This window comes from Carcharodon carcharias, chromosome 26, assembly GCF_017639515.1.
Source record: "Carcharodon carcharias isolate sCarCar2 chromosome 26, sCarCar2.pri, whole genome shotgun sequence".
Taxonomy (NCBI): domain Eukaryota; kingdom Metazoa; phylum Chordata; class Chondrichthyes; order Lamniformes; family Lamnidae; genus Carcharodon; species Carcharodon carcharias.
The window spans coordinates 34,614,349-34,632,631 of record NC_054492.1 but is presented as its reverse complement, the minus strand read 5'-3'; the positions used below and the strand labels follow the sequence as shown (position 1 = coordinate 34,632,631).

The window sequence follows — 18,283 nt, the reverse complement described above, 5'->3', positions numbered from 1 at the left end:
CACTGTATGCTTTCTAGTGGCATTCAAGAGATACCTTGTTGGTATTGAAACACTCAGCTGTTCTGTGTGTACAGATTAGTTTCGTAAAATTCAAATCTCATGAACATTTCAACCAAAGTATAAAACTGCATTGCAGTTGCAAACTTCTGTGTAATGCTCATAATTATTTTTAAAAGTATAAATATTCAAGTAGTTATCCAGCACTTTAGATGGTTACTATTTCTTAGTTATCCGTTCCTGGCATGTGGGCTAGATCAGTATTTATTGCCCATCCTTCATTGTTCCCATGCATTTGTCCTTTTGGGTGGTAGAGGCCGCAGTTTTGGAAGGTGCTATTGAAGAAACCTTGGTGAGTTGCTGTAGTGCATCTTGTAGGTGGTGCACACTGCTGCCACTGCATCAGTGGTGGCACGAGTGAATGTTTAAGATGGTGGATGGGGTGCCAATCAAGCAAGCTGCTTCACCCTAGTTAGTTTCAAGCTTCTTGAGTGTTATTGGAGCTGCACTCATCCAGGCAAATGGAAAGTGTTCCATCACACTCCTGACTTGTGCCTTATAGATGGTCAACAAGCTTTGGGGAATCAGGAGGTGATTATTCTCCGCATAATTCCCAGCCTCTGACCTGCTCTTGTAACCAAAGTACTCATATGTCTGGTCCAGTTCAGTTTCTGGCCAATGGTAACTCCCAGGTTGTTGGTGGTGGGGGAGTCAAAACCTGAAGCATTAGTTAATTTTTCTCTCAAGATACTGCCTGACCTATTGTTTTCCAATTAAGCTAAACATTTATAAAGCACTGGTTAGGCCTCAGCTGAACTGCTATGTTCAACTCTGAGCACTACACTTTAGGAAGAATGGAAAGGCCTTGCACAGAATGAAGATGAGATTTTCTAGAGGGGTACCAGGAGTGAGAGACTTCAGGTATGTGAAGAGACTGGAGAAGCCGAGGTTGTTCTCCTTAAAGTAAAGAAGGTTAAGGGGAGAGTTGACAGGGAAATTAAAAATCATGAATGATTTAGAGAGGGTAAATAAGAATCAACTGTTTCTCGTGGCAAAAGGGCTGATAACTATTGACTATCAGGGGGAGATGGTTAGATTCTTTCTTGTTGGAGATGGTCATTGCCTGGCACTTATGTAGCACAAAGGTTACTTGCCACTTATCAGCTCAGTCTGAATATTGTCCACATCTTGCTGCATATGGACATGGACTGCTTCAGTATCTGAGGAGTCACAAATGGTGCTAAACATTGTGCAATCATCTGTGAACACCTCCACTTCTGACTTTATGATGGAGGGAAGGACTTTGATGAAGCAGCTGAAGACGATTCGGCCTAGAACACGACCCTGAGGAACACCCGCAGCAATGCCCTGAGATGATTGACCTCCAACAACCACAGCCATCTTCCTTTATGCTAGGTATGATTCCAAACAGTGTAGAGTTTCCCTCCGACTCCCATTAACTTCAGTTTTGTGAGGGCTCCTTGTTGCCACATTGACCAAATGCTGCCTTGATGTCAAGGTCAGCCACTCTCACCTCACCTTTGGTGTTCAGCTCTTTTGTCCATGTTTGGACCAGGGTTGTAATGAGGTCAGGTGCTGAGCGGCTTTGGTGGAACCCAAATTGTGCGTCAGTGAGCAGGTTATTGCTGAGCAAGTGAGACTTGATAACACTGTCGAAGAGTGATGTGGTGGTAATTGGCTGGGTTGGACTTGTCCTACTTTTTGTGTACAGGACATACCTGTGCAATTTTCCACATTGCCGGGTAGATGTCAATGTTGTAGTTGTAATGGAACAGCATGGCTCGGGGTGAAGCTAGTTCTGGAGCACAAGTCTTCAGTACTTTTGCCAGAATATTGTCAGGACCCATAGCTTTGCAGTATCCAGTACCATCAGCTGTTTATTGATATCACATGGAGTGAATTGAATGACGCTAGGGACCTCAAGAAGAGACAGAGATCCACTCAGCACTTCTGGCTGAAGATGGTTCCAACTGCTTCAGCCTTGTCTTTTGCACTAATGTACTGTGCTCCCCCATCATTGTGGAGTCTTCTCCTCCTGTTATTTTTTTAATTGCCTACCACCATTCACGACGAAATGTGGCAGGACTGCAGAGTTTAGATCTAATCATTTGGTTGTGAAATCTCTTAGCTCTGTCTAATGCTTGCTACTTCTTTTGTTGTGTTCTAGCTTCACCAGGTTAACACCTCATGCCCTCCTGCAATCTTCATTGAACCAGGGTTGATCCCCCAGCTTGATGTTAATGGTAGAGTGGGGGATATGTCGGGCCATGAGATTGCACATTGTATTTGAATATAGTAGTATAACAGCAAAATACTGTGGATGCTGGAGATCTGAAATAAAAACAAAATACTAGAAAAATCCAGCACGTCTGGCAGCATCTGTGGAGAGAGAAACAGAGGTTAATATTTTGAGTCCAATATGACTGTTCTTCGAAGAAGAGTTCCAAAGAGGAGTCATATTGGACTCGAAGTGTTAACTCTGTTTTTCTCTCTCTACAGATGCTGCCAGACCTGCTGAGTTGCCCAGCACTTTCTGTATTTGAATACATTTCTGCTGCTGATGGCTCACAGTGCCTCATGGATGGCCAGTTTTGAGTTGCTAGATCTGTTCAAAATCTATCTCGTTTAGCATGGTGGTAGTGCTACACACCGTGATGGAGGGTATCCTCAGTGTGAAAATGGGACTTCATCTCCACAAGGATAGTGCGGTGGTCACTCTTGCCAATACTGTCATGGACAGATGCATCTGTGACAGGCAGATTGGTGAGGATGAGGTCAAGTAGATTTGTCCCTCTTGGTTCCCTCACCACCTGCCGAGGACTCAGTCTAGCAGCTACATCCTTTAGGAATCAGCAGCTCAGTCAGTAGTGGTGCTACCAAGCCACTCTTGGTGATGGACATTGAAGTCTTGCACCTTGAGTAACTGTACCCTTGCCACCATCAGTGCTTACTGCAATCTGCTTCCACTACTCTTTTAGGCAGTGTGTTCCACATCACAACAACTCACTGTGTAAAATTTCAAATGTAGTTTATAGCATTGTAGCATATGTGTGGCCCATTGCTCAGTGGGTATGTGCACTACTGATTGTAGTACGGAGCTAAAGAGACCAGAAGGCCACTGGTTCCATCTGAGCCAGCAGATTGCTGTTGGGCTTTGGGCTAAAGAAGAGAAAAGCAATCAGCCAAGGTTTCTGAGCATTCTTTAGTATCTGCTCCTGAGAAGTGCTTGCGCATGTTGTTGAGTTAAAGCAGTATTGGATTCTGTCATTATGTTTCCGTTCCCTCCCCACCACCAACAGTCAGATAGCCAAACTGTCTGGGCTCACAAATCATGAGATACTGGAAGGCAGTTCATTGAACCAAAACCTGGAAATACTCAGCAGCTTCAGAGGGAAGAAAATTGAGGATTGAGGTAAGTAAGTTATTCTAGTTGAGGACAGTCCTTCAAGTGACCTCTCATGAGTCAGTAATCTTCTATTAATAGTAAATAAAAACAAAATCATAGAATGATATGGCACAGTCGATCTATTGTACATATGCTGGCTGTTTGGTAGTGCTATCAAATTTGTCCCTGCTCTTTGTTGTAAATGTTTCTCTGTATGTATTTATCCAATTCCCTTTTGATTGTTGCTATTGAAACTGCTTCATCACCCTTGCAGGCAGTGCATCCCAGGTCACCATTACTCACTGAGTAATAAAAAAAATCCTCATTTTGTCCCTGGTTCTGTTCCCAATCTGTTTAAATCTGTGCCCTCTAGTTACCAGCCCTTTTGCCACGAGAAACAGTTAGTTCTTATTTACCCTCTCTAAATCATTCATGATTTTTAATTTCCCTGTCAACTCTCCCCTTAACCTTCTTTACTTTAAGGAGAACAACCTCGGCTTCTCCAGTCTCTTCACATACCTGAAGTCTCTCACTCCTGGTACCCCTCTAGAAAATCTCATCTTCATTCTGTGCAAGGCCTTTCCATTCTTCCTAAAGTGTAGTGCTCAGAGTTGAACATAGCAGTTCAGCTGAGGCCTAACCAGTGCTTTATAAATGTTTAGCTTAATTGGAAAACAATAGGTCAGGCAGTATCTTGAGAGAAAAATTAACTAATGCTTCAGGTTTTGACCTTTTAAGGTTCTGATGAAAGGTAATTGACCTGAAACATTAATTCTGTTTTTCTTTCTCTCCATAGCTACTGCCTGACCTGCTGAATGTTTCCCTGCATTTTCTGTTTTTATTTCAGATTTTCGGCAGCCACAGTACTGTGCTTTTGTTTTAAGTGTTTGCCTATTGTTGCTCTCCAGGAAGAAAGGATCCTCTTCCAGCTGGATGAAGCTATTGAAGCTCTGGATGCTGCTATTGAGTATAAGAACGAGACAATCACACGTCGACAGAGGGTGCTGCGTGCGTCGGCCAGCATGCTGTCCCAGTGCGAAATGAACCTGATGGCAAAGCTGAGCTATCTCTCAGCATCAGAAACTAGAGCACTGCTATGCAAGTACTTTGACAAGGTAAAGGCCTTCTCTCCTTTTAATGTGCAGGACTGTTCACTCCCCTTGTTTATTTGCTAGGAGAGCCATCTCCTTGTAGTTATTTTCAGGAAAGCAGTAAGGAGGACATGTGAGGGAGGAGAAAATAAACTCAGCATTGACTGTATCACTTCTGGCATTGTCAGGCCCAGCCTTGGGATTGCACAGCTTGTTCGCAGCATTGCTCGCACCCTTCTGCTTTGTAGCATTTCTTGAGGCGCAATTGTTAGGCACAGTGAGCAACAGCTGGACTACGCTCTTTGCAGTGTGTTCTGAAACAATGACACTGTGTTCCGGCAGGTAGTGACACTCCGAGAAGAGGAACGCAAGATGCAGCTTGCATTCATGGAGTTGGAGATGCGTGCTGAGGAGCAGCAGAAGCTCGTTTACTGGTTGGAGGCAGCAGTAGAGCGCCAGCGACTTGAGACGGATCGTCGCCTCACTCTCCAGCAGAAGGAACATGAGCGGAACCTGCAGCTTCTGCTCCAGCACTGCAGAGGTAGTGACTAACTGCATCCAAGGAGCATTGATAGCATTCTACATTATTACGTATTGAATCAAGATGTTATAATGTCAAATGGACACTATCAATGATGTACTCTTCTAATAATTCCTTTATGATCACAGCATATGGTCTAGACTCAGATCCATAGGAGTTGGATAAAGCAACTCATTTCACTCTGGACTCTTTCCCATTTGACAGAAGCATCATCCAGTGCAGTTCTAAGACACACCGAGCAGAACCCCCAAGTTCAACCACCAGTCTTTGCTAAGTTAACTGATTTCTGCCAGGCAGTGGTAAGAGAGCTTCAATTAACCTCGGTGTCTGGCACAAAGAAGGGTAAAATCAGCCTCAATTCCATCCCCATCATTCCTGATCGCTATACAGAAACTGTATTTGTGGGGATGTTAGACGAGAACAGAATCGGTATTATTTATGAATTTCCCCAGTCGACTATCAAGTTGACACTTACTACCCTGATTCACACAGAAAGAATAGCCAGGAGTACCAGAGGTTGTTTAGCATCTATAAAGCCACACAGTCACGACATGCAGAACTTTAGCAAAGAAGAGGAAGAATTGGAACAGGGAAGATTTCGATTAAAACCGCTGTCACCTGGTGGAACAGTCCCAAGGTCTATGTAGAATCATTTTTTGTTATTTTTTTCATAGGACAAATGGATGAAGGAATTGCTGGGAGTCAGAGGCAGTATGAGGGCTGGATTCAGATGCTGGAGAAGGAGCTTGCCTGGTACAAACAAGCCAATCACGAGCTGAACATGAAACTGAGAGAACTGTCCAGTTATCTCTTGAATCAACCAGCAGAGCAGAGCAAACGTAAGGACTCGGATGTAGTACCGTCACTGAAACTCAATTAAACTGCAGCTTCCTCAAACCCAATTCTCAATCACAGGAATTGTTTAATTTTAGCCAGAGAGAAACCAGTGTGTGAAAGCCTTTCAGATATTATGTTTCCTCAAGAATGTGAGAGATAGTTTGTCTTCCTCTATTATCAATTATATTTAATTCCTCCTTATTTTCTTAGTTTTCTCACTTGTTACTGCTCTTCTTAAAAACAACCCTGTCTATGAGTGAATGTTAATGGAAGGTAAAGTAATGCAGGCTGCCGGAGGCACCTTTTATTTTTGTCATCTTTTCTATTCATCCCAACTGTATGAGTCAGTGAAGGGATTTTTCTACTTCTCCGTACTGCCCCACAGTCCTAAATCAAAACAATGATTAATTATATTTAAAGTTTCTGTTTGCTGCCCTTGTTAAATTTGAAGAAGAAGTTGTATTTATATAGCAACATTTATATCATCAGGAATTTCTATTGGTTTTACAGCCAATCATGTACTTTTGCAATGTAGTCACTGTTGTTATGTAGGCAAACAGCAACCAGTTTGTATACTGCAGACTTCCACGAGCTGCTGTTACTCAGTATTGGTGATTTTGGTTGAGGGATAACTGCTGGCAGGATACTGGGCGAACTTCCCTCCCACCTCCTTGTTCTCCCAGTAGTTCCATGGGATCTTATGAATCCACCTGAATAGGCAGACATTGTTTCAACTTAACATCTCATCTGAAAGGTTGCATCTCTGGTCATGCAGCCAATGCCCCATTACTGCACTAAGCCAGCTACACCTTATGTGTTCAAAACCTGCAGTGAGGCTTCACCCTCCAATGCTCTGATTGCAATGAGATGGCTGACACTTTGAACTTCAAAAAGGCCATGGGGTCAGGTTGACATTTGCAGTGTTTCTTGTCACCAGTAATCACAGCGCCACAAGAAGACACCAAATGGAGGTCAGATAGTGTCCTGGGAGGAAGAGAAATCAAACAAAGTGAGGCATGTGCACTTGGTCCCGTTTGTGCATTTCTGATAAACCGGACTATCCAACGAGAGTCTGGCTGCAGGCCATAGCCAGAGGACGTGTAATGGCGCAGAAGAGAAAAAGGCAGTTTAAAATTAAATCGCAGCTTGCTTTTATGCTGTTCTGGGAGGGAAACTGGGAAATAATACTGATTCCATTCTGTTTCAGGTCTTGGATTTGTTGGCAGAGCTTCAGTAACTGTTGACCCAGTGCCCCCACCATCTGGGATAGAAGAAATTGGGAATAATATTCCACCAGAACAAGTATCTATGCCATCAGCTGCTCTGGAACGGATTCCCAAATCCAGAGAGGAGCTCCGGGATCTAGTTCACGCACCTCTGCCACCCACTTGGCGAAGGTCATCTCTGCCTACAGAGGAACAGCCTGGGCTTGAAGAACTGAGACTGAGAGACTCACTGGAGCATACATGCAATAGGGTGGTGCAACCTGCAGAGGGTGCCATGCACTGGAGTATTGCACCCGTGCAGAAATCCCAAAAAACATTCAGACCGGCAAGTCTCAATGCAAACATTTCTTTCTTCAATCCTGGGATCATTGATGTCCGAAAGAATCCAGTGGGATAGCTGAACAGTTGGATACTGCATGCCATGTTAAAGAACACATCAGCAGTTTCTCATTGCACAGTGAAGAAAACAAACTTTAAAGAAAAGTATTTTTATTCCAAAATTTCCTACACAGCAATTAAAATCTAACAAGAAAACAGTTGAAGCAGAATTCTGATGAAGCTTAGGTGAGTCAGGCAGCAATGAATAAAGTAAACTTGTTTCAATTCACTTTTTTAAAAAAAACACTATCTTGAAAACAGTGAGATTAATGATTATAACAATAAGAGTTGAAACTCAAGGGCAGAATCACACCAAAGTTTGGGAACAGGAATACCAGCACTGGGTGATTAAATTCCCTAGCTAGGGATAAACTGATCACATACTGAAAGAGCTGCAAAGTTCTCCAATTTAGATCTGATTGCTGTTCTTGTTGGAAAGGATCAAAACCATCCAGAACTCCTTCAAAAAAAAGTGTACCAAATTGCTTTGTATATGTGTTTGTGTTCCTATGCATTGTGCATGTCCTGTATTTCTGAGTGATTGTATGGCCCTTCTTATGTGCATTAAGTTGAGAAAAACTGATAATTTGTAACTTTACTTACACTTTGCAGCTTAAACCCTACGTTATACCCAGCATATCTAAATTTGGTGTGAATATCATCTTGTATTACCTTGAGTGCCTAATCCCAATTTTGGAACATTTTCTTAGTTATTTGCCAAAAGTTGGTTGTTTCAGAAAGGTGGTCAAGATAGGTGTAGGTTACAAAATTAGACATTGACTCTAGGACATGGATTTAAATCTAGCCCCGACTGATGATCAGTTCATCAGGGTGTGAAAGAAATAATGGTTTAGGAGGTGGGAAAGAAGGAAACCTAGAAAGAATATTAGCTTCATTTTTGAACAACTTTAAAAACTTTATCTAATTGACAGACAGAATTATGGTTTACAAGATTGAGCCTTTGAATGTCACAGGCTCTTTAAACACTCATGTTAAGAATGGAACAAATAAAAGGAGTTCTGCCTTTTGTAAGTGTTTTAAAATTGTGTAGTTTGCACTGTTTTGTAACTTTTTAACTCTGCAAGAATTGCATCCTTGCTGCTTTGTTTTAAATAGAAATGCCAGTTGTTTCTTTATCGCTATCTCGAGGGTTCCTGCTTGCAGAAAATATGTCTCTTTGGTTGATGCGAAACCAGTATTGTGTGTAAATTTTCAGCTCTGTACAGTACCAATGTATATTCTTACTGGCATGGTATCAGTATGTATCACAAATTAATGCAATACTTGTGCATATTCTTGCACTACAACAGTACCAATATGCATTTACACGGTACTACTGTACATTCACACACTGTACACGGTGTGCTCAGGTGTAACGCATACCCTCCTTTTGGGGGTAACTTTTGTACAATTTGTAAGAGGTTGGTGGCACTGATGTGTTCAGATCGTCCCTTGTTGCATATAACTCCAGAAAGGGGTTCCAGGACTGCTTGATATTTTCCCAGTTTTGGGTTGGGTCAGTACACCACATGTTGTAACTGGCATATGCCTCATGGTATCTAATCCACATAGTTGTGGTGGAATATTTTTATAGTTTGATGGGTTGGGGTGATGGGTGGATAATTCTTTTTGCAGCTAAAATTAGAGTTGTGCTAATCTGTGCATCTCAGCTAGATCTCACAGCTCAGGGGACAGGCCCAGCAGGGGCATCAGTGCTGCTGGCCATGGACTTCCTGGCACCCTGAATCAATTCCAAGTGGTTGAATTCCAGGGCAGGATTTAAGAAGGTGTGTATGGCTGTGTGTACATGTAAGTGTGTATGTCTTGGAAAGAAATAACACGCCAGTTGAACATAGCTGAAGGGCTTCTCCCGTCAAGAGAGGTTGAATAGGTTGGACATATACTTGTTGGAGTTTAGAAGTATGGGACGTGATCTTATTGAAACATATAAGATCCTGAGGGAACCTGATACCAGGAGGATGTTTCCTCTTGTGAGAAAGACGAGACCTAGGGGACACAGTTTAAAAATAAGCCTCCCTTTTAAGATGGGGATAAAAGGAAATATTTTCCTGTCAGAGAGTCATTACTCTGTGGAATTCCCTTCCCCAGAAAGCAGTGAAGGCTGGGTCATTAAATTTATTTAAGGTTAAGTTAGATATATTTTTGATAGACGAGGGAGTCAAGGGTGATGGGGGCAGGCAGAAAAGTGGAGTTGAAACCACAAGCCATGATCTTATCGAATGGTGGAGCAGGCTCAAAGGGCTGCTAACCTACTCCTTCACCGAAGTCCCATGTTCACGTGATCCAATAGAGTAAACATCCTGGAACAAGCTGATAAAATAGTCCCAGAGTATAGCAAAGCTGAGTAAGCTGAAACCCCTGAGTGTCTTTCTTTGTGTAGTCTTCTACACTTATTGTTCTTTCGGAACCCCTTATTAAACATTTTTCTATAATTCAGAACTACAGAATCAATCATTGTCTTACTCCCATCATTGTCCAATTTAGGAAATGCAAACACATCATGTCCCTGCTTGCTTGAGTTTTGATCATTTAGTTTCACTGTTGGGACTATAATCAGTGCAGGCATTGTAATATAAAGAAACATACTTCTTCCCCAGACAGTCTTGGATTGTTCTGATCTACTACAAATTGTTTCGGTCAGTACAGATTTTGTAACACAAAGAAACTCTGAGGAGTTTGAATCAAATCCAAAACCGATTTGCCTACCTGCCTATTTTTGGTTTCCATGAGAACATGGCTGCCTTTGTTTACGTCTAATTCTGTCTGTCTTCTGTTGATAGCTGATTTTTTTGCATCAGTAAGCTGGCTAGGATAACAATTGTTCTGCTGAAAGGGCATTGACCTGAAAGGTTTACTCTGTTTCTTTCTCCTCAGATGCTGCCAGTCCTGCTCAGTTTTTCCAGCGTTTTCTGTTTCTATTTCACATTTCCAGAATCTGCAGTATTTTGCCTTTAAATGTCTTGTTTTTCCTTCGGACCTTATAAGTATCACTCACTCCCTAGAACTGTCATTTGCAGGGGTCTGAGATTGCAAGGGCAATTAAATATTGTAATGGTGTAATAAGCCAGAGAATACATACTTTGGTTAACATTTATTCTCATGAAGCAATTAATAGACACTGGAAGATTCTCAAGTAATCAATCTCATGAGAACCAATGGAAATTAATGTGCTCAAGAAGAAAGGCGAGCTGTGGTGGAAAACTTTGAATATTCGAGAGTGGAAGAGATAATTGTGGGGCACATGAGTACTCTGCAAGCAAATCACAGAACTGTTACATTCTTAAATAATAGTTCTACCACACGTAAACTAATATGATTAGTTTTGTACAATATTTGAAAATCAGACTGTCAATCAAATTTAAGCACTGAATTTTCCCCTCTGTACATGCAGGAACTACTGTTGACAGATAAGCCTCCTTTTATACTTTACTAATACCCTTGGTTAAACTTCATGATACCTATAAAGGGAAAGCATACAATAGATAATTAATTAAAAGATCCTGTTGTTAAATTGAAACAACTCAAAAGCCCCTCCCAATTGGAAAGCATAAATCCTACTGAATTTTTTGTTTCTTTCTTCTGAGTGACATTACAAAGTTTGTTCAATAGTAGAACTGTCATCATTGTAAACATTAGTAACACAGATAACAGGAAGACCATCACATCTACGCAATAGTAAGCATACCAGGGAGTCGGTAAAATTCTGAGCGCAAATGTGCTGCACCTTTGTGTCGCGCAACATACTCAATCGAGAAAATGGCTCTCTCCATTGGAGACTGTGGTTGGTCCCTGTGGAGAATAGAGTGTTTCTGCATGTTATCCTGATCAGATGTGTTGTTTATGACCTTGTTAAGTACTTGCGATAGATCTGTTGACTGCATCGTTGCGACACTAATCACCTTTACTGCACCTTGAATTTCAAGTCAGTAAATTGTCAAACTGGTCAAAAAGCAGAAGTATGCCATCTACTGGCACCCCATGATAGATGGCTTCATAAACTCCATTAGGGCCACCATGGGAAATGAAGGCTTGTGTCTTGGGGTGCCCTGGCAGGTCATTCTGAGGGATCCATTTTGCCAATAGTGTATTATTTCCTATGTTGGCAGGGATTTTTCCATTGTGTTTCTAGCTATCTTTTTCAGGTACTTGAGCAAAGGTCTCTGCTATTTTCATTGTAATGTGCATTGGCAGAGAGCTGACAATGGTCCCCAGAGACATCACAATAATCCCATGTTCCCCTGAGAATTGGATCAACTCTTCAAACTATTAAAATGATGCTGGTAGTTGCTTGGGTTTGCTCAAAAAAATTCCGGACAACTGGTGTTTCCAAATGTTAGATTTCCCACGAGCTCTAGACTGTCTGGCCTGGAAAAACAACCGCTCAGCATCTTCCCAATCAAGCTTTCTATCAATGGGATCAACTTTCAACACTCTAAACTCGTGAGAATATGGGCCTATTCTGCTCAATTGTTACTCATAAAACAGCCTTCTCATCCCAGGCATCAAACCATTGAACCTCTTGCACCACCACACCCACCCAATGCAAATCTATCCTTTCTTAGGAGGAACACCAAAACTACACAGTTCTCAACATATGGTCTCTCCAAATTCCTGTATAATTGCAGCAAGATTTTCTTACTCTTGTACTGAAACCCTCTTGCAATAAAGCGTAACATACCATTTGCCTTATGAATTACTTGGTGTACCTGCATGGTAGCTTCTTTGTGATTTCCGTACCAGGACACCCAAATCCATCTGAATTACAATATTTACTACTCATCTTCTAGAAAATATTCTGTTTTTCCATGCTTACTACCGAAATGGATAATTTCACACATTGATTATTTCTGATAAAATTATGACCTTTACAAGCCACTTTTTTGACCAGATTAAGTCTGTGACTGAACAACTTCTCATGAATAACATGGAAGGAGATTGTATTGGATTTGCAGTTGATGAGGGAACAGCCATTTCCAACACAGGTTCAGGAACACTAAGTTCTGCAATAGGGCATCAAGAAAATATTTCCAGCAATGTATCAGAGAGCAGAAAATTCCACTGCAATGTAACAGGTGCAGTAAGTTTTGGCCAAGTGTACAAGAGAGCAAATTCCAGCACTGTAATGGGGACAGTTGTGCAATTATCATCCCTGACAGTGTTCAGTACCGTCTGCAACTCCTCAGGTACTGAAGCAGTCTGTGCCTGCTTGTATCAAGGCTTGAACAGGATTCAGGCTTGGCCTCATAAGTGGCAAATAATATTCACACCATAGAAGTGCTAGGCATTGGCCACTTCCAGCAAGAGGGAATCTAGCCATCTCCCCTTGACAGCCAATAACATTACTATTGCTGAATTCCCCCACTATCAGCATTCTGCAAGTTATCATTGAGCAGAACGTTAACTGGACCAGCCATGTAAATACAAGAGCAAGTCATGAGACTGGGAATTCTGCATCAAATAACGCACCTCCTGACTCCCCAAAGCCTGTCCTCCATTTGCAAGATGCAAGTCAAAGGATGGTGGAATACTCCCCACTTGCCTGGACAAATTCAGCTCCAACGACACTCATGAAGCTTGACACCATTGCAAGACAAAGCTTGATTGGCATCCATCTACCACTGGTGCACAATGGCAGGAGTATGTACCAACATCAAGATGCACTGCAGCAACTCATCAAGCTTCCTTCAACAGCACCTTCCACATCTGGTGCCTCTACCACCTAGAAAGACAAGGGCAACAGACACCATGAGAACACCATCTCCTCCAAGCCGTACACAATTCTGATTTGGAACATTGGTACAAAATTGAAGTTCCTTCATCATCTCTAGGTCAAAATCCTGGAACTCCATTCCTAACAGCACTGTGGGTGCATGTACACTACAAGGACTGCAGTAGTTCAAGGAGGTATCTCACTGTGACTGTTTCAAATGCAGTTAGGGATGGACAACTGCTGGTGGCCTTTGCAGTGACACTTGCATGCCATGAACAAACAATAAAATGGAACTTTAAGTTCCACCACAGTGACCTTGGAAATTGCTGGTTTCAGCTGGCCTAACATAGATATAATGTTTGCCCTCACCAGTTTAGAATGGAAATCAGCTGAGTTACTGAACCTGGACTATTCACAGGTATAAAAACAAAAATACCTGGAAAAACTCAGCAGGTCTGACAGCATCTGTGGAGAGGAATACAGTTAACGTTTCGAGTCCATATGACTCTTCAACAGAACTGAAGGAATGTAGAAATGAGGTGAAATATAAGCTGGTAGAAGGGGGTGAGACAGGTAAAACTGGATAGAGGGCCAAGATCCCAGCTGACCAGTCCTGATGGACCGTTAATTGACCTGAATCTGAAACTTCATCTCTCCTCCGTTGCTGCCTGTTATACTGTGTATACTCTGTTCTGTTTTAATTTCAGACTTGACAAGTAGTTTAGGGGAAAAGTTACTGCCGAGTTATGATTTTAACACCACTGATTTTGGTAGCGGATGAGGATCCCACTGCACTCTGCTGGAGATCATTCATAACACAATTGTGAGTGAAATGACATGCATGGGATGTTGTTGGATTTTGGACCTGCCTCTTACAGGAGTATCTGCCTTTCTCACCTTGCCAGGTAAATCCGTCGGGAAACCAGTGATGCTCGGCCAGGTTAAATTTTAAAAAGAACCTTCCTTACAGAGACCATAGTAGCTGGAGTGCTCCTCCGTATCTCTGAAGTAAAGTGTAGGCACCACAGCAAAGGTCTGATACCCTGTGTTCCTTTCCACAGATCTGCCTGATTTTTATCCTCTGCCACCTTCTGCTGGAAATGGCCAAACCCAGGACCAGCCACTCATTCAAATAAGTCCTGACAGTTAAAATCTGCTCGACCTCTGACTTCCACTCTCACATGAGATTGCTGCGGACACCCATTGATTTCCTGCCACGAGTTAAAAATCAACTGTCTTGTTTTTCATTGCTTCACCCATTAGAACTTTTTGTCAATAATTCAGGCATTCTGTTTGTCGTTTCAGTTGATTTCCGAACAGTTATAGGAATAGGTGGAGGCCATTTGGCCCCTTGAGTCTGTTCTGCTGTTCAATGACAGCATGATTGATCTGGCACCATCTCCAAATTATCACTTTTCCCCCATACCCCTTAATGTCTTTGATTAACAAAAGACTTTCAACAGTTATGGAACATAGAACAGCTATTCTATCTTTTTTAACTTCAAAGTGGATAACTTCACACTTGCCAATATTCAATATATATATATATATATATATTTGGCACAGTTTTGCCCATTCACTTAATGTATTAATATTTCTTTATCATCAAACTTGAATAGGTGACTCTCTATCAGAGACTAAGCTTATTAAGAAATCCAGTGAATAGTTGAGGCCCCAGCACAGATCCCCGTGGCATGCAACTGACCACATCCTGCCAATTAGAGTGGCTGACCATTATCAGCTCTGTCTTCTATCCCTCAGTCAATTTCAGAACCAAGCCAATAATTTCCCTTCAATTCCATGAGTTCCAACGTTAGCTCTTTTAATGGCATTCTGGAAGTCAGTATAAATAACGTTCATAGGATTCCCCTGTCCCTACTTTATTCAGCTTGTCAAAATACTCAATCAGAAATCCATACTAGCTCTTTCTAATCAGGTAAAAATCTTCCAAACTGTTTTGTCACTTTATCCTTAATTAAATCTCTACTAATTTGCTGACAATAGGTGTCAGACCAATGGGTCTATAATTCTTTGGTTTCCCTCTCAAACCTTTCTTAAATATGATGTGACTTATGCAGCTTTTTCCAAACTAAAGGAATGTTTCCTGAATCTAAAGAACTTTGGAAGTTTATATTTTGGATGCAGCGATGCTGTTGTTCAGAAACTAAATGCACTGCTGCATATCTGACCTCAGGCTGACTATTCACCACAACTGAAAACTAATTTTACCTTGTAATTCATGAAACTGTTTCTTCAAGAAATTATAATCTTTCATTTACAGATGAAGAACAAATGGAGTGTTATACTGGATCTTGTGTTTCTGGTAGCTGAGATTTCAAGTAAAGTAATAGTACACTTACTTTAATGCAACTAGTCAGTCCAAAGTCTAAATGAATTTCTGATTGTGTAATATTAATCCAAGTGATCTACTGTTCATGTTTTACAATGATCTTTCTGTTGTCATAACCAACATATAATTTCAGATGTTTTTTTCCAGTCATCAGTACCTTTAGAATTCTGAATTCCTGAATGGTTCCAATTTCATGGAAAGTACCAATATATATTAGTGCATAGACAAATTTTTAAGTAACATTTTCCTCTAACATTAATATGAGAAGGAATAGATTGATTTAGGGTATGAATGACCAAGATTGCTAATTGGAAAATGGTATGGTTGTGGGAAAGTTTCTTTGGGTGGGCATATTAATCTGCTGTGGAATGGTAACAGATTTGTAAAAGTGAATTTTCCTAGCAATAGTTTAATGTTGACAGTAAACCATTTAAAATAAATAACTATGCTGCTTTGTATCTAATGGGAGAAAGTGCTAGGTTTAGTCCTGAAACCCACACAAGAAGGGGGATTAATTTACTGGAGACAAGTTATGCTAACCTACTTGATCTCTTTTAGCTAAAAGTAAAATACTGCGGATGCTGGAAATCTGAAACAAAACAGAAAATGCTGGAAAAACTCAGCAGGTCCAGCAGCATCTGTGGAGAGAAAAACAGAGTTAATATTTTGAGCCCATATGACTCTTCTTCAAAGTCGTCTTCAGAAGAAGTCATACAGACTCAAAACATTAACTTTGTTTTTTTTCTCCTCAGATGCTGTTAGACCTGCTGAGTTTTTCCAGCATTTTCTGATCGTTTTTAGCATTGCTCTTTGCCGAATGTGTGCACAAAATGTATTTTTTTTTTCTCTGTATATCAGCATTTGCGTGTTTTCTGTTTTGTTTGTGTTGCACTTTTTGTTGAATACTTTTCCTTCTCTCACCTGTTTTTGTATGTCTTGGAGAATTAGAGTGAAAATTACAATGAATGTGAGTATCTGCCATAGGGTTAGCTTTAAGGCTAGAGTTGGAATGAGGGTTAGAATTACCTAAGTATTGCATTGAAAAGGGGGTGAGATTTTATGGTTAGAGTTAATTAAGGAATAAGAATAGTCAGTGGTTCTCTTTTGGAGTAAGGTTTTATCTACCTACAGGTCTGGATTACATTTTCAGTTTAAGACGATTATCAGGATAGTTTAGCGTACCAATGAAAATGGAGCTGAATTTCTTAAAAGCGACTAACAGTGAAAACTAAGATGCAGCTTGTGCAGGAGCTGATGGTCCCTGCTCAGCGGGTTAATTTGTTAAGAACTGATTTTACAGAAATACAAGCAGATTTTTGTTTGGGTTGGTGGGGAACTCAGGCCAAGATCAGACTTGGAATCCCAGATGGTCGTCATCTCAGTTGTCCTGAGTGCTCATATTCAGGGTTCAACCTGAAGGGGGTCAGGCCAAAATATATCCAGGTGATGGGATTCTCTGTCTGCCACATTTGATGTTAACAGTCATGTTTGGGGAGGATGGAGGTTCCACCCCAAGTGGCCCCTGATGGAATCCTACACCCACCTTGAATTGTGAGATCCATCACTTTTGATCTATCACTTTTGTTGCACCCCGGGTTTCAAATCTAAATAGATTGTTAAACTAGTCAAAAGCAGAGGTATACCAACTACTGCCACACCATGATAGATGGCTTCTAGACACCATTGGTGTCACCATGGAAAATGAAGACTTGTGCCCTAGATGGTCATTCTGAGGGATCCATTTTGCCAGTAATGTATTATTTCCTTTGTTGGGAGAGATCTTCCCATTATGTTTCCAGATAGCTTTCTGAGACACTTGAGCAAAGGCCCCTGCAAATTTCATTGTAATGTGCATTGGCAAAGACTTGATAGATGACCCCAGACACATCACAATAATCCCATGTTCCCCTGAGGGTTGGATCAACTCTTCAAACTCTGCTGCTCGAGGTTTGGACAGTTTACACTGGAATCCTCCAATGTAAACAATATTTGGCATGGTGGGTCTCAGGAATTCAAATATAAAATCTGCTCTCATCAGCCACACATCTGCCCTAAGGAGAATCGCCTCGATATCTGTGTCAGGGCCCAAATATCAATAACAGACTTAATTGTAAATTGGGTGATTTAGAAATTTTGAAATGGGCCATTGAAAACGATTTAGGATGATATTTTGTGCACTTTGGAGAAAACACATTTTATCCGTCAATAATGAGCCTGGGACTGGGACATTGGAAGGAGGCGATGGGACAAAAAGAAAATGAGCTCCTTTACTGCCAAGATCTCAAACTTTATAAACCAAAGGGAGTTTTAAGTAATAAGCAAGCATTGCACCTGTGGGAAGAACAGGATGGGTAAATAATAAGTCAAAGTGTGCATCTTCAAGTTGTTTTAACAATTTTTTGTTTTCATAAATTACAGTATTTATCTCTCAAGTCCAGGGGTGCCAAATGTGCACAATGGACATCATTTCATATTGGAACTTAACAATGACCCCATGGTGTCCAACCATTCTGTAAAGCTTCTAGTGTCCTTTGTACCAAATTTTGCATAACATTTTCACTTGAATTTTCCCCAACAAATCCTGGCATTTTAACCACAATGGATTGAAATAGATCAGGCCTCTCTTTGATGTACCAAGATGGTGAGAAATTAAAGACTGTGATGCTGTGCCCATGAAGTTTCAGTCCTTTTATTAGAATTTCCATATTGACCCAGTGCCTTCCATC

At 41.2% G+C, this 18,283-nt stretch overlaps 1 protein-coding gene and 1 pseudogene across 3 annotated transcripts in view; one reads left to right on the top strand and one right to left on the bottom strand.

The window, feature by feature from the left end:
* The window catches only part of kif7 (kinesin family member 7), a 35,883-nt gene extending 27,380 nt beyond the window's left edge, over window positions 1–8,503 (top strand). For all 3 annotated transcript variants that reach the window (XM_041175094.1, XM_041175095.1, XM_041175093.1), the window contains exons 15-18: window positions 4,312–4,518; window positions 4,837–5,035; window positions 5,710–5,874; window positions 7,080–8,503. In XM_041175094.1, the coding sequence (XP_041031028.1) occupies window positions 4,312–4,518; window positions 4,837–5,035; window positions 5,710–5,874; window positions 7,080–7,495 (987 nt within the window). In that variant the 3' untranslated portion in view covers window positions 7,496–8,503. The remainder of the gene's footprint in view (window positions 1–4,311; window positions 4,519–4,836; window positions 5,036–5,709; window positions 5,875–7,079) is intronic.
* A 2,443-nt stretch (window positions 8,504–10,946) lies between these two features.
* Window positions 10,947–17,751, bottom strand: LOC121269868 (annotated as a pseudogene).
* Between the last annotated feature and the right edge of the window lie 532 nt (window positions 17,752–18,283).